The following is a 21,977-nucleotide window of genomic DNA, read 5'->3' on the forward strand; positions in this document are numbered from 1 at the left end:
CCATTAATAACATTTGATAAATGTTACCGATTTATATCTTTTGTAACACTTGAGTTTTTTTTTTTTGGTAGAGGTAACACTGGAGTTTTACCATTAGCAACATTAAAACAATGTTAGCGATTTATGTTTCTTGTAACATGCAAAAGTGTTACTAATTTGTGTTTGTACATTGGAAAACTTTAATCTTTTCTTGTATCATGCAAAAATGTTACTAATTTGTATTCATAGTTTTAATCTTCACAAATCATAAAGTTCTATCAAGAACATGTTTATCAACTTTAGTGATGTACACATGGCATGTAGTACAATAATTTTGGACCAAAATAACATTGAGAATCACCAAATATAAGGATTCATTACTAGAGGAGACAAAAAGAGTCTATAACATCACCAAACCATGCTAGATTGTCAGTAGTTACAATGAAATAAGAATTAATAACATTTTTGCAACTCCATCTTCACTGTATAAACAAGATTGCTAATCCATAATTGAGGTTTCATTCCTCACTGTCATCACTTCAACCCATCACCAAACCCCGGTGGCATTCCTAAGCTTTGAGCAAGATCACTCATCCTTTTTTTCATGGCCTGAAAACATAAGCAACATGTTTAAAGCAAATCAACATCAAACAGAGACAAATGAATTTCCGTTCATTGTTAAGCAAATCAACATGTTTAAACCGTGACCCTTTTTTTTTTAATATAGTCACTTTTTTTACCAACAAAAGTTCAGTCAAATACAACATCTCTGCATATAAAGGAAAATATCTCAAAACTTTGGCTAGAATGAGAAGTGAAGTTACCTTGCAAGATACTTTTCTCTTAGATTTTGGAACCTCGCGTTCTTTATACCTAGAAGCACCACACTTATGATATGTGTTTTTATTCTCAAACTCCTTCCGATATAGGATACAGTCATTAGGACAAACATTAATTTTCTCATAACTAATATCTAAGTACTTAATGATAAACTTGAAATCTTGGAAAGTTGATGGTAGACAAGAGTTTTCAGGAAGCAATTCTATTAGAAGTTGTAACAAGATATTAAAAGACAACATTGCTCTAACCATGAAGATTTTTAATATGCATTAAATGGATAGTGATTGATAGCCTAGTAAAATTTTTACAACCGGAATATACTTCTTGGTTGACATCATTTACTAATTTGTCAAACCTAGATGTATCCTCGTAAAAACTTTCACCATCATTGTCTTCATAAATATCATCAAACTCATTTTCCATAAATTGTGTCGCAATTAAAATATCATCTAGCAACATATCCAAATCATCGTGTAAGTTATATTTATGTTTTTTATCAAATGGTTTTCTTGAAGATATTCCTCATGAAAAATTCATTTCTTATATCTTGCATTAAATCCATCATAAAATAAATGCTCAAAAACATCCTCCCGATTATCCCAACTACAATTTTTACGATTTTTACAAGGACATAAAATTTTATTTTCTTGTGGTATGGTATGAAATGCAAACTTAATAATATTATGCAGTCCATACAAGTACCCGATGAATGACCTCTTCTCACCTAACCAACTTTTGTCCATGATTAATGTTAAACAAGCTTCAACCTAGGAACAAATGATACACTTCATTACCATATCTAATAAGATGATTGCACAAAAATAATAAAATGATATTTGATCAAATTTTCACTACACTACCATATTTAATACTATGTTGGAAACACCTCAAAACTGAAAATGGTAATCCTATAACTACATGGTACCCTTATATACAGTTTAGTTATCCTGTAAATTCAGGTCCTTTAATTCAGGTACAAAAGGAGCTAATAATATATGAGTCCTTTAATTTAAGTAATTTCCCTCAATCTAGCAGCTGAGAACCCTGAAATAATATCTCACTGTTGTTTTCAAACAACTATTAAATTTCAACTCATTTATCATAACAAAATAGTATCAAAATTAGTCAGTAATAACAATCGATATGCATAACTTTTTCCCATCCAATCCAATAGAGAGCAAGATCAACCTAATAACCAGATCAAACAAGACTTTGTGCATAACTTATTTAACTCTCTAATTTGGTTAACAAATACATGTGATATGCAAGTGATAAATTCATCTAACAAAATCAAATATTTAAACAAAAGTCACCAATTAGAGATGCAAAATTGTTATTACATTGCAATTGAATCAGAATAAAACTCACCAAATAGGTTTTGAGGAGGTGCGATTTGACGGCAAAAACGGTCGTGAAAACGTTTGTTGCGATTGACATCTTACGAGTTGTGATTGTGACTTAGAATCGAATTCAATAGAGATTTTGCGAGCTGTGATTGTGAACCCTAAGTGGCGTAACGTTTGCGATTGGGAGAAAGTGTGGAGTGAGATCGTTTGACAGAGAAAGTGTGAAACTGAGATCGTGAATCGTTTGAAGGGGAGCACAATTAAGAGGAAGGTTGGGAGAAAGTGAGAGCGTGATTTGGGAGAAAGTGAGAGCACAATTTTAGAAAGTGTAGAACGCGATTTGGGATTGTGTTGCTTCTTCGTTTGAGATCGGGAGGTATAGGCTAAGACGTGCGTTTTGGGATATATTAATTTAAAAAATATTTAAAAGCTAATTATAGTCATTCCAATGCAACATTTTATTTGAAATGTTACTGTAAAGGTATCATTACTAAAAATGTTAGCCAATACTATTACTAAATGACATAAGTGTAGTAGTGTTGGTAAAAAAATCACCTGACTTCCTTATATTGAAGTGATTTTAATTTTATGAATTTTGGAAAATTTAGGGTTTAATAAGAATTGGGGTTTAATTGAGAATTTGAAAATGATGAACATGAATTGGGGTTTGATTTGGGAATTTTGGGATAAAAAAGAAGAAGAAAAGAAAATGAGGTTTAAACCCCAAATAAATAAAATGAGGTTTATTTATATGTGCGTATTACAAAAGATAAAGGAATAAAATGGGAAAAAGAAAAGATAAAGGACTAAAAATATTACAAATAAATAAGATAAATGACCTATATGTTAAAAATAAAAAATAAAGGACTAAAATTTTACAAAGAAATATGATAAAAGACCACTAATGTATTTTTGCCTATTTTATACGACTAGAAGTCTTAAAATTTGAATTGCTATTGAAATTTTTGTTCAGATACAAAATTTTCACCGTTGATTAATAGTAATTAATTTCTATTGAGGAAATGTGAGATACACAACGCGAGTTACTATTTTTCAATCGATTGTTTTCCATACAAAAGAGTCGTGGATTGAACACCAAACTATTTGCTTAAATGGCAAAAAATTCTTACCACTTGGACCAATACATTGTTGCTTAAGTGACTCTTAGGATTTATTGTGTGCTTTATGAAGTATAAAGTGAATACAAATTTAAATTAAGTGGAGAATTGAAATACCATTAGTTTTGTTCATTTCTTAATCATTTAAAAATAAAATGAATTAATCTTGAAATACCAATTCATATTTTTTCAAGTAAATTTATTAGATTATATTGTTACAGTAAGAATCAGTTCATAAGATTATATGAATTAATCTTGAAATACCAATTCAATAAGAATCGATCATTTTGCACTTATTTTTAAATATGGTTACAAAATAAATTTACTAGAAAAAATGATGACTTTTAATTGAATATCGGTGTAAAAGAGTGTATCTTCCATTTATTTTATTTTATTTATAACCAGAAAACATAGCAATAATTGGTTACCGTACAATATCTTAATTATCATTGATACATGTTATGCAATGACGATAGATATACAAAATCTTCACAATAGAAATCCCAAGACATTACAATAACATACTATAACTTTGATGTTATTTGTTGATCAAGAGTTACGAGATCCTTTCTTAAGATCTTTCCTGTGGGTAACTTTGGAATCTTGTCTACAAAATTCACTCGCCGCAATCTTTTGTATGGTGCAACCTGGACAAAATGAATCAACATGTAAAGATAATATCCAAAATATAACCTACTTCGGCTCTTGATAAAGTATTTTTCTAGGTGTTTATCTGAATATAGTTTAACTTACTTGTTTTGCTACAAATTTTTGAATGTCTACTTCGGTTATCGAGCTATTGGGCGAGCGAACAACATAAGCCACCGGAACCTCACCAGCTTTGGCATCAGGGGATCTAATTTAGAATTGTCACCATGTATCCATGAGTCAATATTATTTCTTTCGATAAATGCTCATAAGTGGAAATAATGAATACAAATTCTGCATGACAATATGACTTACGGGATCACCCCAGCATCAGAAATTTCAGGGTGAGATTTTAGTAAATCTTCAAGTTCAGCTGGTGCCACCTGATAATGAAAATGTATATTTCATGAGCATCATGCTAATTAGGTTGGTGCTGCACACACATTCTTAATTATTCTATCTATATATGATTATATGTTATGTTATAAATTTGTATCTACTTTTATAATTCAAATCCTTTGATTATCTGATAAAGGAAAATCGTACTTGATACCCGTTACACTTGATGAGCTCTTTAATTCGATCCACAACAAATAACTGTCCATTTTCATCAAAATAACCAAGATCGCCTGTAATCATCCAACCCTCATCATTAATGGTATATTTTGTTGCTTCTGGATTGTTAAAGTATCCTGAAAAAGAAAAACATGTAATATAAAATTTTAATCAAAATCAATTTAATTTTAATGCAAATAGAAGAAGTAATAGATATAAATATAATTATAAGTTGTTCGAAAACATGACCATGTAATTACTAATTCGCCCTTAAAATGTCAAACTTAAAAGACAAGTAAACCTAATGGGGATTATTCAAATTTCCATTAGGAGAGTTTGTCCGCAACTTCACATTTAATATTTGTGTTTCGAATATGATTATCTCAATTCTCAAGTGAATGAACTTATGAAAAACAAATTAAAGTAATGTAAATCCTACCTTTCATCATAGTAGGTCCTCGTAGCCAGATTTCCCCTGTTTGATTGGGTGGGAGGGGATTCAATGTTTCCAAACTAACAATTCGGGATTCTATACTTGGAACTAATGTTCCAGTTGAACCTGAAATAAAGTTTCCATCCCGTTCCTTTGGATTTTCAAAGGAAATAAGTCCACATGCTTCAGTCATGCCATACCCCTGTCACACAACATCATTCATTAATGTCACAATCCATCACGCAGGCCATAGAGAAATTCGTAGGTGAGTCATCACCTAAGCATTAATGATTAGGCACGACCAATTAAAACATTACAACTCATTAATATATTAAATAATTAAAAATAATTAATAAAATATTTATGAAACCAAATCTGGACCAAATCTAAAAAAAATAGGAAGAGAAAAAAAAGTCATGTCCCAGTTTTTATTTTCTTTGCGGCATATTGTTATCAACTTATATTCCCTCCTAATTTGTATGTGTTGTTATCACCACCAACACTAAGAAAAATAAGAAGAGGAAATAACATATGTGAAGTTAATAATTTTTTGTTTCAAACACTGATATTTCGTTTAAGAAAAGCTATAATTTTTTCTTTTTGAGTCTTATATTTTTTTGAAATTCAGGGGCTATTCAAACTATAATTGTTGGATTTGATAAAAAGAAATATATTTAATTAATATTTAATCATTTTCAAATAAAAATTTAGCTGAAAAATTAATAAGCTATAAGCAAATTGAATTAAATAATAAAATATTAATGAAACTAAATGTGGACCAAATCTAAAAAAAATAGGAAGAGAAAAAAAAGTCATGTCCCAGTTTTTATTTTTTGATATTATTTGATAAGTTAATTCAATTTGCTTATTAATTTATTTTGATAAGTGATAACCTCTTAATTCTAGATCAATTTATTTTTTGATAATTTAGTGATCTAAATTTAATAAGGGCTTAAATGCAGTTTTGGTCCCTCAAGTTTCACAATTGCTTGATTTTGGCCCCCCACGTTTTAATTGCTTGATTTTAACCCTCTACGTTTCGCAATTGCTTGATTTTAGCCCTCCGGGTTTCAATTGCTCGATTTTGGTCCCCAAGTTTACCCCATTTTGCATTTGCTAGCCCCCTGTTGATTTTTTTGACTAAAAATTGCTTATGTGACATTTTAAAAAAAATTAAAATATGTTTTAATTAAAAAAATTAAAAAATAATAATATTTGCTTTTATAAAAATGTTTTAAAAATTGTTTTTTTAATAAAAGGTTTAATAATTCTTTTTTATTTAAAAAAAAGTTTACAAAGTTTTTAAAAAATAGTTCATAATTTTTTTTTACTTTTTTATATAACAAAATTATTTTATAAACTACATATAATAAAAAAAATATTTTATAATTTAGTTTTTAAAAAACAATTTGTAATTTATTTATATATTTTTAAATACTTATTTAATATAAAAATGCCACATAACCAATTTTTAATCAAAAAGTTCAACGGGGGCTAGCAAATGCAAAAGGGGGTAAACTTGGAGGACCAAAATCGAGCAATTGAAATTTGGAGGGCTAAAATCGAGCAATTGTGAAACTTATGGGATTAAAATCAAGCAATTGAAACGCGGGGGGCCAAAATCAAGCAATTGTGAAACTTGGGGGACCAAAACTGCATTTAAGCCAAATTTATATAATGATAAAATGATTCCTTAAATATGAAATGGCTTGTCAATCAATATCTATTTAAACTTAAATTTTAATAAAAGAAATTATATTTTTTTGGGAATCCAAAGATTTTAAAAAAAATCTTACATTTTTTTTACGTATATGTTTCTTTTTTTTTTTTTGGTACATTTTTACGTACATGTTTCTAATCACCAATAAAAAGGTTATCACCACCACCATTGATGGAAAATAGAAGCAGATGAATGTGTGATGAAAAAATTTGTTTGCCGTTGGAATTAATCAAAACTTTGTAAAAAAAATGTAGAATTTGTTAAAATATTTTTTTGCAAAAAAACATATTTGATAGGTAAAGAAGAAGAAAACCGGTATAATGATGATGAAAGTAAAAAGTCTTGAAGAGTTTCAAAAATTCTCAAGGCTTTTGGGGAGATTGTTGAAAAAGTGAACAAAGAAAAGAAAAAAAAACCGGGTGCAGTGATGATGAACTGTGAAGAAGAAGAAGAAGAAATTTGATACAGATGAAAGTAAAAAGTCTTGGAGAGTTCAAAAAAGTCTCAAGGCTTTTGGTGAGATTGTTGAAAAAGTCTGTCAAGTGTATTTTCAACTAAAAAGTCTCTCAAAATCCATTCCAAACAAGAAATTATCAAAATCGGTAGACTTTTGAATACCAATAGACATTTTAAAAGTAGGAACAAATCTCAATTGAATACCAACGGATTTTGTTGCCATGAAAAAAAAATCTTATTTGTCTTGATTGAATACCACAAGATTTATTTAACTTTTTTAAAAGTCTTGATTGAATACCTCAAGATTTTTTTGTCATAAAAAAGTCTTTTAAAATCCCATGAAATCCGAGTTAGGATCCTCTCCATTTCTCAACTCATGAAATCCCAAACAAAAATTAAACTTCACAAAAAAAAAAAAGAATTAAGAGGTTATCACTAATTGATCTAGATTTCTTTGTTGATGATAATTTAGAAATTCGGAAAATTTTGAATATTTATTAAAATTAAATTGCGATGCTTTTTAATATGAAGAAAAAAAAAAGAATTTATAAGATTTTTTTTTTTACAATTTTGTGTCTGAAAATTGCTAATGTGATATTCAAAAAAAATGTTTTTAAAAGGACACTTCAACCATTTCAATCAAAATGTCGATGAGAGACTAACAATTGTAAAATTTGAAGTTTTTCTTTTTTGACAAAATTTTAAAATTTGAAGTTAAAATCGAAAATTTGAAACTTTGAGACCAAAATCAAACAATTATAAAATAGTCAGATTTTAGGACATGATTCAATATATGCAAATTATGAACTCAAATTCTTTTCCTCATTGATTGCACACATTCACACAAACAATTGATTTGCGACTATTTAATCTAGGCAATCTAAATCTAACCCTTGATTTTATTTTATTTTTAGTTTTTATAGATGATCGGTATTTACTTAATTTTTAAACCGCATGATCTAAATCAAAAACTATAAATCTTCTGCCCGCATGAATTTAGCAACTATAGTAGTCGGGGGTTCACAAATTATTGAAATTGTTTAGTCTAATATGAAAAATTTCACGAAGTCTTTGACCATAGACTTCTCTCTACGATCAAGAGAAACCACATTGGAGACCCGACAATCTAAAAAAAAATGCAGATTGTAATTTTGTAATGATTAAATTAAATAAAAAAAAATTATCAATCCAACGATGAGGATTGTCTTGATGGCACTGAATAAAGGACCACAGGAATCGTCCTATTTGCAAATTATTATCCCTTTGTGGGGTCTTTTGCTGGACCTTACTCAATTGCTCCCCTATCATCATTCATCAGTTCTCTTGTTTTAAAAAAAAAATGACAAATCGTTCAGAAATTGAAAGTGTACTTTTTTACATAGCTCGTACCTGAATGATTTCAACTTGCGGAAGAATCTTAGCACACTCTTGCATCACATCTTTCCCCAACGGAGCAGCACCGCCGGCAAGTTGCTTCAGCGACGACAAGTCATAACCGCTCAAAATGTCACGCCGCTTGATCATCTCCACCATCACCGGTGGAGCAACATACAAATACGTCACTCTAAACTTCTCCACCGCCGCTAAAGTCTTCTCCAGATCAAATCTCGCCATCGTTACCACCGTGTTCCCTCTCCTCAACTGTGTGTAAGTTATAACCGCCAATCCCATCACGTGATACATCGGCACAAAACACAGGAACACGTTCTTCCCCTCACCGTAACGGTCTTGATCCGCCACTCCCGCCACCGCCGTCGCTATGAAGTTCCGATGAGTCAACATCACTCCCTTACTTCTCCCCGTGGTACCTGAAGAGTACAGAATCACCGCCACATCGGATTGCGAAACAACACAGTTCGCCGGAATCTCGTCGGAGCTATTGTAAAAATCTCCGATCAGATCATCATAGTTCAAAAACCTAGAACCGAACTTGTTCAAAGAATCGTTGAGCAATATGAAAGGTAAATCGATATTCAATTCTTCTATTTTGTCGAATAGCTCGGATACGGTTACAACGAGTTTGGGTTTGGAGTCTTGAATTTGCTTGGAGAGTTCGGAGACGGTATACAAAGGACTACAGGTGGTGACAATAGCACCTATAGCAGCTATAGCGAGAAAACAAACGGAGAAGCGTGTTGAGTTAGGTGCGAATAGCAAAATGATATCGCCTTGTCGAATTCCGATGCGGAGCAAGGATTGAGAGAGGGCGTAGACTTCGATTTTGAGTTGGCGGAAGGTTAGGGAGTCACCGGTGTGAGCGTCGGCAATGGCGATGGTATCGGCGAGGGAAGAAGTGGATTGGAAGAGGAAGGAGGTTAGGGAGAGGTTGGGGTCAGTTGGAAGGTGGATGGATTGTCTGGGTGAAGAATATGTCATTGTTTTGAGGTCGAAGCAGTTTTTGGCCATTGTTACTTTGTGTAATGAGTTTTTCTGTGTGTGAAGAAAGTGTGTTGTATAATGTGTTGAAGTTTGATATGGTTTTTATATTGGAAGAGAAATGTTGACTTTCTTTTTTTTTTTGATAGGAAGAGAAGTGTTGACTTTCATATTTCTTAATTGGTCTCATCGTGGATCCAATCCTTCAGGCAATTATCATCAATAAGTCAATGGATTCATGATCATTATGAATTTGTTTGTTTGAATTACTGCCAAAAACCAGCGTTGAATCCCATGCTATATGGCATGTGGCTTTGGTTTGCACACATTCACACCATTAACACATCTTCAACTCAAATACACTATTCTAAATTAGTTAATGCTAGGAACATACTATTCTTTAATATAGCATTTCAAATTTTCAATTCACTCTATTGGTTGAAATGTATATAGGTCCATAGGAAAATGTGGGTCGCAAATAAATTTTATGAGATTCATATGAATTTTAACGAGTAAAAGAGAATGTTGAGATGTGTGTGCTAGAGAGTGTGTCGCCAGTACTCCTCATACTAGTATAGATTTTATGTAATTAAATTTGTATAAAAAATATAGATTTGATGTAATATAGAATTGATGTAATTAAATTATAGCGTTGACATGCGGCAAGTGACTCTGCCACGTCCCCATGTCTTGTCACATGGATAGTGACTCATATGTCACGTCATCATGGCTTATTACATTTGGGTTGACTTGATTAGCGGGTCAAAATTGCAAGCTTGTGAAAGTAATGAGGCCAAAATTACTATTTTGAAAGTTAATAAACCAAAATCGCAAGTTTGTAAAAATTAGAGGTCAAAAGTACAATTTAGCCTATAAATTTTAACTTTAAGTATTAGATTTTTTACATTATTAAATATAGAATTTCTATATTATGATACTTTTAACACATTCCCTTAACAAGACCCAAAAAAAATTATGTGGAAAACTAACTATTAAATCAAGTTCTCTATGTTTTCTTAATTCCCTATTAATCACAAACTCCTTAAGAGTACTCCCTTCGGACACAATTATAAGTAAAAACCAATTTTTAGGTTCATTGAAAAAATAATATATTCAGTCTATATTATTGACCAGATTCATTACTTTTTCAATAAACCTAAAAAGTAATTTTTGCTTAAATTGTGTCCCGAGGGAGTTTTACACTAATTATAACTTACAAGTCCTTTATAATTCTATGTTTATCTATTAAACATCGTAAAAACTAATTATATTCTACGCCATTCCCAGGTCAAAAGAGAGGTTTTGAATCAATTATATTCACAACATAACTTTGCCCAACAATATTGACGTACTGTGTGAATCAATTCACAAATGCAGAGGGATGTTGTGAATCGATTCATGGATCCAATAAATAAATATTTCAGTATCCTAAACTGCATGACTCGATTCATGTATCTTGAGGTCATCACGACTCAAGTCATGGTTCCGGAAAATCAATGTTCAAGGCATTTTTCAAGTCCAAAATATTTTTAACATCGACCCTTTCATTCCTAGTTCATCACAACATTTCAATAACAACTTTCAAACATAATTTTAACATCATATTGAGCTTTGGGGTGAAAAGCACATCATACACCAAATTTTTATATGAATTCCAAAACTTGCACAATAATTGGGGAAAGGCTAGGATTATCATGCATATTTTATGTCATCTCAAAATCAGCATTTTGATGAAAATTAGGACTTATAATGGGCAGTGATGGAACTAAGACAAAAAATATGGGTGAGCCACTAAAATAAACTAGAATATTTAAAGGACAAAACTTACATGCATTTCCATACATGCATTTCTTACTTTTTCACTCACAAAGAGGTAGTTTTTTTTATTAAAAAATAATTTTCTTTTATTTTTTCAAAATGAAAAAACACAAATAACCACCTTTTTGTGAGTGGAAAAGTAAGAAATGCATGTGTAACACCCAAACCCGTTATTTAATTAACTCTGCCTTTATAAAATCTTTTTCGAAAATACGCAGCGGAAAAATTGAAAATATGATTATAAAGCGCTGGTTTGAATATCACAAACTTCATTCAAAGATAATACTAAATACATTTATCTAGTAAAATATTCGAATGAACTAAAACCAAAACCTCGCATCGAACGATGCGTTATTAGTTATACAAAACGGATACTTTTCAAATGAAAGCTTAAGACCAACAGAGTATACTAAGAGGACTACATGCATATACATATAAAAACCCCTTTTTCCCGTGTCTCAATCAGAGCAGAGCTTCACCATTGCACTCGGACGAGGCTAACATATAACCTGTCAACCTGGACCCCCAAAGGTCCAGCAATTAACACAAAGCAGAGAGTTAGAAAACATAAACATAAATATAAGTGTAAGTAGTATACTACACACTTCACACGCTATCATGCATTTCTAACTCACGCACATACATCGTCAAATACGACTACCAATTAATCATTCATTTACGAACACACCAATCATATAGTTTCACGTCTTCTCGGACACTACCAAAGTGTTCATTTTATAGTCATGACGGACTCTACGCTTGTTCATTTTATAGTCATGACGGACTCTACACTTATACCAAGACATGGCAACAATCACAGTATTAAACAATTAGTAAATACCAAAGTTTAACACATACGGAAAACACATTACAATCCAATTAGATAATGTCACATAACAATTATCAAATACATGTGCATTTACCCTAATGCATCTAATGCCAATTATCCAATGTCATGTCATCCCTAGACACGACTAATGCATGTGGTACCAATTTACATTGTTCAGATTTCAGTCATGACGGACTGTTCAGATTATAGTCATGTACGGACTGTTCAGATTATAGTCATGCACGGACTGTTCAGATTATAGTCATGCACGGACTCTACATCAGTTTTACATCATGCAGGATGCTGGCCAACTTAGACCATCTCATTCAGTTTTACATCGTTGCTGGATGGTGTCAGTTTTAGATCATGCAGGATCATCATCAATACAGTTTAAAATCATGTCGGATCTCGGTTATCATCAACCATCTCACTCATAAAGAGGAGTCACACAGTTTTATATCATGTTTGGATATGGGCTCCAGATCTCGGATAACATAATCCCATCTTCGGCCACTTTTGGAAAACATAGTCCATTTACTCTATTGGAATACACATGATTCCAATATCACAATTTATTCATGAATGCATGATTACTTTTAAACACATCAAATACATGACGCTATCTAGCTCGAAGCTATTCATTCACTGATGCGGAAACACAATTCCAACATCTAACACATTAGGATAACACAATATCCTATCACTCCAATCATAATTATTCACATGATAATTATCTGCATAACCATTTTTATACACATAAGGTTTCATTTACACTTATGTCATAAAACACACATCATTCTCTTATCATTGCAAATTAATGATAAAACATCACATTGCTCACTTTAAGCTACAACTTATTGCATACACGTTTATCAATCATATAACGATCAACAATAAGCATTAATAGTATCAACATGTATCAACAATCATGTAAGGATACCCTTAAACCATGTTACAAGTGCCTAGTTACACTTATAAACATCAACAACAATTGCTGTCACAGAGGCCTTCGCTAAGCGAAGCCTTAGCGAGACTTGGCGAACCACACCAGGAAGTCACCTGCTCATGGCGAGACTTGGCGAGACTTGGCGAGCTTCAACGAACTATTCGCTGAGCGAAGGCTTAGCGAGCCTAAGCGAACCTCACCCGGGAACCACCTGCTCATAGCGAGCTTCGGCGAGATCCAGCGAACCTGTTCGCTACAGCGAACTCCTGGTCGCTTAGCGAACCACACCAGAACAGAATATCTGTTCTTGAGTTATCTAAGGCGGTTTAACCTCAAATCAACTCAAAAATTCATCTAAACATGTTATAAATTCATATAAACAGCTATTCCAAACATATATGGTATCAAGGAACATTAATCATCCCTTCCAAACATCCAAATACCTCTAACAATCAAAATCATGTCAATTTCTTGCACTTTAAGCAAGTTTATCAAAATATGCAAATCATTGATCAAACATCTACATATTCCCATTTTCAACTCCCCAAAGTTGTTTACCTCATCTACCATGAGTTCACTACACATGTTAGGATCAAAAGAATCCATTTTCCATTAAGAAAATCACCCACAAAACCCACAAGAAAATAGAGTGGAAAGAGTTTGGGAATGGAGGAATCGACATCCTCCCCTCTTTCGAATCACTCACGAATATGTAATCTAACTCTCGTACCTTAGCTCGACGAATCCACAAGCTTGCTCTTCTCTTTCTCTCCCACGAGCTCTTCCTCTCCCTCATGAGCTCCTTGCCCTAGCTAAGCTCTTGAACTTCTCATGGAATTGTAACTTATGAGACTATTCATGGTTGACTTGCTACTTATAGCTCTCTCTATTCTCATGGATCAAAGCCCACTTGGCTTAGGCCCAATGCCTATTCCACGCCCAAAGGCCCAAACAACATAACTTCTCGCTCATTAACTTACGTTCTCGTTAAGTGATTATTCGCCGCTTAATAATTTAATTATAAATCACGCCCTCGCGTAATAAAATAATTAAATAACGAATACTAAATTTTGGGTCGTTACAGCATGTATGGAAATGCGTGTAAGTTTTGTCCATATTTAAATTAAATACAAAAATTATATTGCACACAAAAATTTAAGTCGTAATAAACACAAAATTGATTACTTAAAAAATTAAACTACACACCTTAAAATCATCATTAATATAATCTTAACTAATACTTGCACCAATTTCCATTTTGATGTAAATTTCTTGTTATCTCCTAGCAATCTCAACTAGATAAAATTGACAAGCAATAATAATGGCCTGTTTGTTATTGTTTTCTGATTTTAAATAGATTCTTATAGTGTAATATATTTTTGTGTAAAAATAAATTATAAAGAAACTTTTTATAAAAGTTTCAAATGCAAATTTGTTTTGAACATTTATTCTGAAAATGTTATTTCAGGTATTTCATCACTTTATTGGAAAAAAATTGGATATCAAAATTTCCAAAAATCTATTAATTTTGAAGTTATTCAAATAGATTTTCATAAAAATCATTTTTGAAAAACAAGTTTTTGAAAAAATTACGATTTTGACTATCTTTTCATATTCAATAATGTATCTTTATGTTATATGATGTCAAAATTAATATTTCAATCTAGAAAAAACAAATATAAAAAACTTGTAATATTTTGATTTTTTTTTATAAAATCTATTTTCAAAATAAATTAAAAAAAATCTAGAGTTGAAATCTATTAGTATCATATCATAAGATACTAATCCCTTCGGTCCTAAATATAAGAGAAAATTTACTTTTTAAATTCATCGAGAATTTAAATGCTTATAATATAGACCAGATACATTAGATTCTCAATTAATCTAAAAAGTAAAATTTTTGTTATATTTAGGACCGCAGGGATTAATTGCATAAATAACGACCTCAAACTGAGTGATAAACACAGTGGCTCTCGGAATTGGCGGCATGACCAACAAATTAATGAATAAATAAACAAAATCACCTATTTCATTTCGTGTGGTTCACTCCATTTCTTAATTTTCTTTCATTTTCTCTACCATGGCGGAAACCTCAACCCTATTCAGATTCAGATTCTCGTCTCCTCCATTCAATTCCATTTCTCCTTCCAAACCTTTCTCATTCATCAACAACAACTCTTTCACTCTCTCTTCACGTCCTTCTATCTCTCATCAACCTCTTCTCCGTTTCTCCCCCATAGCCAATCATTCCAATAACAACAACTCCTCCGCCGATGATTCTTTCGATTTCTTCCCTTGGTCCGATTCCGATAGCGGTGCGCCTTTCTTCATTCCCTTGTTCCTTATCATTCTTCATTTTGTGCCACACATTAAATTCAAAGATTAGGGATCTATTTTTATCAAATTAATTATGCGTCAAAATCAAGCAAGCTCAGATTTAGTTTATATTCTCTTGTATGTATCGTGTGGATATGCTTGATTTGATTTTTTTTTTTTTTAGACCAGAGATTTTCTAAGTATCGATTCATTGCTTCTATTGTAATTGAAAGAATGTCCTATACAATCAGTTAAGATGGTTTTATCTGAAAGTTTGCATTTTGGGGAAAATAATTGACTCGATTAATATGAAGTTTTAGAAATTGTCTTGGAATGAGATTTATTTGGTTTTTTCAATTTTGAAAATTGGTTAAATATTATCAGTTATATTTGTTTGTGTTTGTGACTTTTCACAGAAATCCAATGGGTTGCTCAGGACCGATTTACCTTCTTCACCGATGATGGATTGGTCCAGATCGGAGGCTCAGTGGTTCCTCGTCGCGTCAGGTCTTTGGATGTATGATTTTATCATTCAATTTTATTTTCCAGTGATAGTTATTTTGTATATTTTGATTGTATTGCATCTATCTTTTTGGTACATTGCTACATTAAAAACTTAAGCTGTAACCGGTGAAGGTCTGATCTGAGTCTGTAGTTCTTAGAGCTGGGTATGCGGGCTAGCCCGCCCCGTTTAACCCGCCCCGCATAAACCCGCATATTAAACGGGGCGAACAAGCCCGTCGGCAAATATAAACGAGTTATAATATTAAGCCCGAGTCCGGTCCGCATAAGCCCGCGGGTTAAACGGTTAACCCGCAGACTATTACCAAAAAAAAAATAAAAAATCATTTTTTTCAAAAAATAAACTAAATTAGTAAAATATTGATATAATGAAAGCTTAAAAAAATATATTATTAATAAATATATTAGTAAAATATTTATATGTTATAACATATAAATTGTAACTAACAAATAAAAATAAATAAAGTTTGTGATATCATTGAGTTTATCTATCTTCTCTTTGTAAGTAATGCAACTAAAATCAAATTCAACCGATTCTTATCGTCATATTTGTACCGTCCATTTTAGTAAGAAAAACTTTCTACATGTACCCAAAAAAACATAAAAAGATTAACAGATTCAACTTAACTAAATCACATCAAGGTAACCAAATTATTCAAAACATAATAGCGGAAAATACCCCCAAGAAAAATAACTACCCATTTGGACATGCATTTTTTAAATACTAGCAAATGTATATAAAGCTAAGACAAAGTAAAAGATAGTGAAAAAAAACAAAAGATTATAAGTAGAACAACATGTCTGAATCCTGATGTTTTGTGTTGTTGTCTACTTGATTAAAATTGGAGTGTGTTGTTGCTTTTTATAATTAGGGTTTAGACTAAGTTTTTTTTTTTTTTTTTTGTGGTTAAAAAAGTTGAATTTGGACATGGATCAAGTTATTTATATTTAATAAATTTTGTAATTAATTATATATAAAAAAGAAGGCGGGCCACGGGCTAACCCGCGAACCCGCGGATTTAACCCGCATAACCCGCGGTTTTAACGGTCCAACCCACACGGCCAAAAATGTAAACGGGCCAAAAAAAATTGGTCTTAAGTCCGTGCGGGCTGCGGGTTAAACGGGTCGGCCCGCGGACCTTGGTCCGTATACCCGGCTCTAAGTTCTTTACACTCTATTATAAGGATTTAATTATGTACTTGCTCCTTTTACCAAATTGTGTGCTGTAATAGAGATTTAGACTATTTTACCTTTTATCCCTCATGTGGAAAAGTATCTTGGTCTTTCATGTAGAACACTTGGCATCATAGAACCGGCTTTTAACTTTTAAAGCCAAAGATACAGTATGCAGTTATCCCTCATGTGGAAAAGTATCTTGGCCTTTCATGTAGAACACTTGGCATCATAGAATCGTCTTTTAACTTTTAAGGCCAAAGATGCAATATGCAGTTCTTTTGAATCTTTCTCCTCCCTGAAGTCTGAACTATCTTGTTTAAATCCATTTCAATGTCAGAGATGTTTTTAGATTGGCTAAGCAGGTTCTCATGTTTCACAGAAGCAAGGGAAATCCAGAACTGCTAAAAAATACCAACGGTATCAAGAAAGTAATTATATGGACCCCAATCAAGGCCTTTGTCTGGGTGCACTCTTTGATATTGCAGCTACAAATGTAAGTACCTATTCTTTTGACTAAACCTCCTTTGAGTTATCCTTTTTCATCTTACAAATTTGAATGTCCTCTTTCCAGGGACTAGATATGAGCAGAAGACTCTGCATTTTTGGTTTTTGCCGCTCCATTGAGATGCTTAGTGATGTAGTGGAAGATACTGTTTTGGAGCATGGTGGGGAGGTAGGTTATCCTATTTCCTAAGTAATATTTATTTATCTTTTAGCAATAAAATAATGGCTAATTCTAGTGAGCACAAGTGAGGTTGTGTACCATGCACAACATCACCACCGCTACATATACAATCCTACCAGATTTGATGCTACGCACACCCTCTTCATTCTTGGATGCAACTTGCACTGCATTGCAACTAAGTGTCGATTTTGGGTTCTCGGGAGAGGGTTCAAATTTGTTAGGGGTTTGAGCTTGTTGTTAAGACACATATGCTAATTGATGTTCTACAATTTGTAGTACATCTTCCTATCCTTTGATTCTTCGCAGAAGATATGAGAGCATTAATCTCCGATGCTTTGATTCCTCCATCCTTTCCTTTCACAATCTCATCATGTTTTGCATTTTCTACCTCCTCCAATAAAGTAAAACTTTTACACCCTCACAAAACAAAGCAACACAACAACTTTCGAACTCAGACAATGAGATTTCCCATGCACTTTTCAATGAAATGACTATGATTTTAGGTTCTGAAATCATAATCCCATAATATTCCCCATCTGGTTTCAATTCCTCTTCTGCTGAAATACTGGGTCGTGATTGTGATTTCTGATGCTAATTTGTCTTCTGGGTTTGTGCACTTTTGGTTGAGCGGAGCCCTACCCTTCTGAGGCGTTGAGTGAGCTATCTTTGAAATTGGGTTTGTATCGTCAATTACAGATGTGGTTATATCACAGGAGACTGAAGAATACGAAGGATGACAGTGGTTGAGAGGAAGACGGGGAATGATTTGGTTGATAGGGTGTAGCATCAAATCTGATGGGGTACTTGTTTATCTAGTGGTTTAAAAATGCTGACCACGGCATACAACCTATGTTACTTGTGCACACTAGAATCAATCTAAAATAATATGTCCTGTTTCTTACTATGTTTTAAAAAAATTAGTCACAGCTGCAAAAATTGTTAGAATTTTTTAGATGTTCTGCTTATACAACATCCTAACTTTGAAGAATAACGCTACAGCCAAAAATTAGGGATACCAAAACTCATTTTTCCAGACCATTAGATTTACCTTTAGATCTTTGAAGGGTAACGTCAGTAATTTTCTCCACATATCCACAAGCAAGCCAGCTTCTTTGTGAACTGATTGCCTTTAACTGTTGTTCCAACAAACCTGGCATGTTTACATCTTTTAATATACCAGTTCTTTAGTTCAATTTCCAAATTGCAATTGTTAGGATCTTGTTGAAGTTAAGGAAAATTTACAGGAGTTTGAATTATGAAACCATTCATTCACCTGCCATTGAGTAGAATAGGATGATGTGTTCTGCCTATTTTACCTTAGCAATTTATTAACTTTCATATTATCAGGTAACTGGAATTTGTTTGCAAACTTTCTGTTGATGTGTTGCATATTTAGATTTGTTTCCTTCACTTTTCTGTTATCATTTGATGTTATGACTTTTATTGTCGAGACTTATGTTGTTTTATTTATATCGTGAATGATGTGATCATGATGTCTCAAGCCAAATTATCTGATCATCAGAACTAATTTTGTATGGCACACAGGTTATTGCTGCAGAGAAGGCAAGCAGAGGTGATTTGCATGAAAAGCTAACCATGACTGTTGCGGTACCATTACTATGGGGCGTTCCTCCAGCTTCTGAGACACTTCACCTAGCTGTTAAAAGTGGAGGAGGGATTGTAGAGAAGGTCTATTGGCAATGGGACTTTCTGTAGATATATTATAGGTCTTCTAACCATTCTTTGTGCACTCTGTACATAAAATTAGTATCTCTGTATATGCACAAAAAAAGTTGTCATTGTATCTCTGTACATGTACAAAAGATTATTTTCATGTTAATGTTAATATCCAATTGTCCTTTCTATAAGCCACAATAAATTGTAAGTTGTGGCCTTGGATCTTAAAATTGAAATTGAATCTCATTAGTCATTTGAATATATTTGCCTGCACGGAGTAGTGAATAACGAAAGTGAGACTGAGATGTGCTTGGTTGTTGTTGACCAACAAAAAGGATGCATGGGAAAAAGAAAGATTCACAAACGAACAAGATCTTGACGCCAGGGAGTTGAACCTGGAATCAAGCTTTGACGGAGCGGCACATGCAACCTCAGTCATCTTGTCATAGGTAATTAGAGATGCCCATCACTCCGCGGTTTTGGAGTAGGAATCGTCTTTCACTACCATGAGATGGAAGTGCTACAACGAAAGTGGTTCGCATCACCTACGTAATTTCAACAATTGCGACTAGTTAAGGCTGTTTTACCTACCTCTCCTTAATAGTCGATCATCGCTAAAGCCCTCTCTCTACCGGTCTACTATCTTCGTTCCTAACTAAATGACGGGTCGACTTGCATGTGTTAAGCATATAGCTGAAGTAGCATTTCAAGAGCTTTGCCTTAGTATGAATCCCATCTACGGCTGAGTCAATAGCACCCTCCAACTTTAGTGATTCAATTGCAAACAGAAAAACAACTGTTGTTGCTGGACTAGCACTTCAATTAGTTGTGATTGTGACAATATCCGTTGGTGCGAGTGAGTGTTCCTGCTGCATCGAGAATGGTAAAGTCTTCAATTAACCGGTGTAATCTTATCCACTCTTACTGTGAGTGAGAGTTTCCGGCAGGAAATTCCACTATCCTCTGTCTCACTCAAGTGAATTGGTTTTGAGAGCATTCCACCAGTTTTTGAGTAACGTTTCCATTCGGTTTCAAAATTTCAACATCCTTAACTGGTCTCTTTTAAGGTGTTTTTTTTTCCTCAATAGCTTTTGTTATTTCATTAATATAGCTTGAGTAAAATAATTTTATTTTGTCAAAGGAAAAGTAATCAATGGAAGAAATTTACTTTGCTACCTTCCCGCTTATAAACGATGCAAGTTGAACAGTGCTCTGCTGAATATTTTTTTAGAGAGTTTTTCAAAGAAAATAGTAAAATGTTAACGAAAATATATATATATATTTTTTTTGGCTTTCACCACCAGTTAAATCTTGTTCGGGGGTCAGTTCTGCTATCAAGTGATTCCAGCCCCCTCCCGATCATAATTGCGGGGGATCGAAGCGTGACTCTCCCTACCAAGTTCAGCGACAATCACCACTGAACCAACTAACAATTGGTTAACGAAAATATTTAGCACCAAAGGCATGATAATATGAAGTGGGATTTTGGTGGGGTTTTGTACACTATATATTTATTTATTTTTATAATATGTCGTACGAAATATTCTTAAATGGTCACGTGACTAAATAAATTGCATTTGATCACACTAAAAAATTATTATATTATTTAATAATTTAAAAAATTGGCAGTCATTTCTATCGTGTCCAAAGTTCATAAACTATACTATACTATCATATCGTATATATTTAAGAAAATAAAATATCTATAACGTCAAAAAAAAAACTATGAAATTTTCAAAATAGCCCTCTTCATTTTTTTTTACACATACATATTCTATAAAATAAAGTCTTTTGAATCTATATGTCTTACATTGATTCATTGTTATTTTAATTTTGGGTCATGCTAAACAGTGCATTAAGAGCACTTGTTAAACATACCAAAAATAAAAAAAAAAATAATATAAATGATCTCTCGGTCTCCTCTCATGAGCCAACATCGTCATTATTAGTTGGTCAATTAGTTTGAAATCTCTCCACTAGACAGGAGAGATGGTTTGAACTTTAAAAACGACAAAAGAAAAAGAAATAAATAAAAAAAACAAAGGAAAACAAAAAATTGAATAGAATTGAAGGAATATATAATTTTATTCATGAAGTTCTATAGTCTACAAGACTAAAACACTATTTTATTGCATGGCATTATTTGCCGTACAATTTGAGTAGTACACGGACTACAAATTTATTTTGCCTTATTTTCTTACAAGGGTTTTGAACAAAGGAAATTAAAGGACTATATATATCGTTTGGATCTTGTTGGTGGCTCAAAAACTCTATTCCCCTTATCATCATAAAATATTGCACCTGGAAATTGCATTGGTTGGCATTTCTCACCCATCAATATGGTCTTCTTCCACAAACATCTATCATCCTCTTGCTTCTTTAATTTCTTGCATTTGTATTTGACTGCCTTGCCCATTGTTTTGAAGTAACTATATGGGATGATTGCCTTGGAGATTTTGTTTATAATCTTCTTTGGGGTATGGGATAATTTGTGAACATTTGTTTTAAATGTTTGGTTAGAATCATGTATGGCACC

At 32.7% G+C, this 21,977-nt stretch overlaps 3 protein-coding genes across 4 annotated transcripts; 1 reads left to right on the forward strand and 2 right to left on the reverse strand.

Moving 5' to 3' along the window:
* Positions 1-298: 298 nt before the first annotated feature.
* Positions 299-2,528, reverse strand: LOC123899666. 2 transcript variants are annotated; one of them, XM_045950874.1, is made up of 3 exons: positions 2,188-2,528; positions 804-896; positions 299-588 (listed from the first exon to the last, which is right to left on the reverse strand). In XM_045950874.1, the coding sequence occupies exons 1-3, from the start codon at positions 2,254-2,256 to the stop codon at positions 514-516; spliced, it is 237 nt and encodes a 78-aa protein (XP_045806830.1). In that variant the 5' UTR covers positions 2,257-2,528; the 3' UTR covers positions 299-513. The 2 variants fall into 2 exon arrangements, with proteins under 2 accessions (XP_045806830.1, XP_045806820.1); XM_045950864.1 differs by lacking the exon at positions 2,188-2,528 and having other exon boundaries at positions 804-1,559.
* A 1,115-nt stretch (positions 2,529-3,643) lies between these two features.
* On the reverse strand, positions 3,644-9,826 carry LOC123902105 (probable CoA ligase CCL10). The gene is made up of 6 exons (XM_045951763.1): positions 8,485-9,826; positions 4,926-5,121; positions 4,478-4,623; positions 4,247-4,314; positions 4,037-4,139; positions 3,644-3,930 (listed from the first exon to the last, which is right to left on the reverse strand). The coding sequence occupies exons 1-6, from the start codon at positions 9,499-9,501 to the stop codon at positions 3,808-3,810; spliced, it is 1,653 nt and encodes a 550-aa protein (XP_045807719.1). The 5' UTR covers positions 9,502-9,826; the 3' UTR covers positions 3,644-3,807.
* A 5,220-nt stretch (positions 9,827-15,046) lies between these two features.
* LOC123899066 lies at positions 15,047-19,632 on the forward strand. The gene is made up of 5 exons (XM_045950124.1): positions 15,047-15,379; positions 15,797-15,897; positions 17,459-17,572; positions 17,651-17,752; positions 19,310-19,632. The coding sequence occupies exons 1-5, from the start codon at positions 15,145-15,147 to the stop codon at positions 19,478-19,480; spliced, it is 723 nt and encodes a 240-aa protein (XP_045806080.1). The 5' UTR covers positions 15,047-15,144; the 3' UTR covers positions 19,481-19,632.
* Positions 19,633-21,977: the final 2,345 nt, after the last annotated feature.

The sequence above is a fragment of the Trifolium pratense genome, linkage group LG1 (genome assembly GCF_020283565.1).
Source record: "Trifolium pratense cultivar HEN17-A07 linkage group LG1, ARS_RC_1.1, whole genome shotgun sequence".
Lineage (NCBI taxonomy): Eukaryota > Viridiplantae > Streptophyta > Magnoliopsida > Fabales > Fabaceae > Trifolium > Trifolium pratense.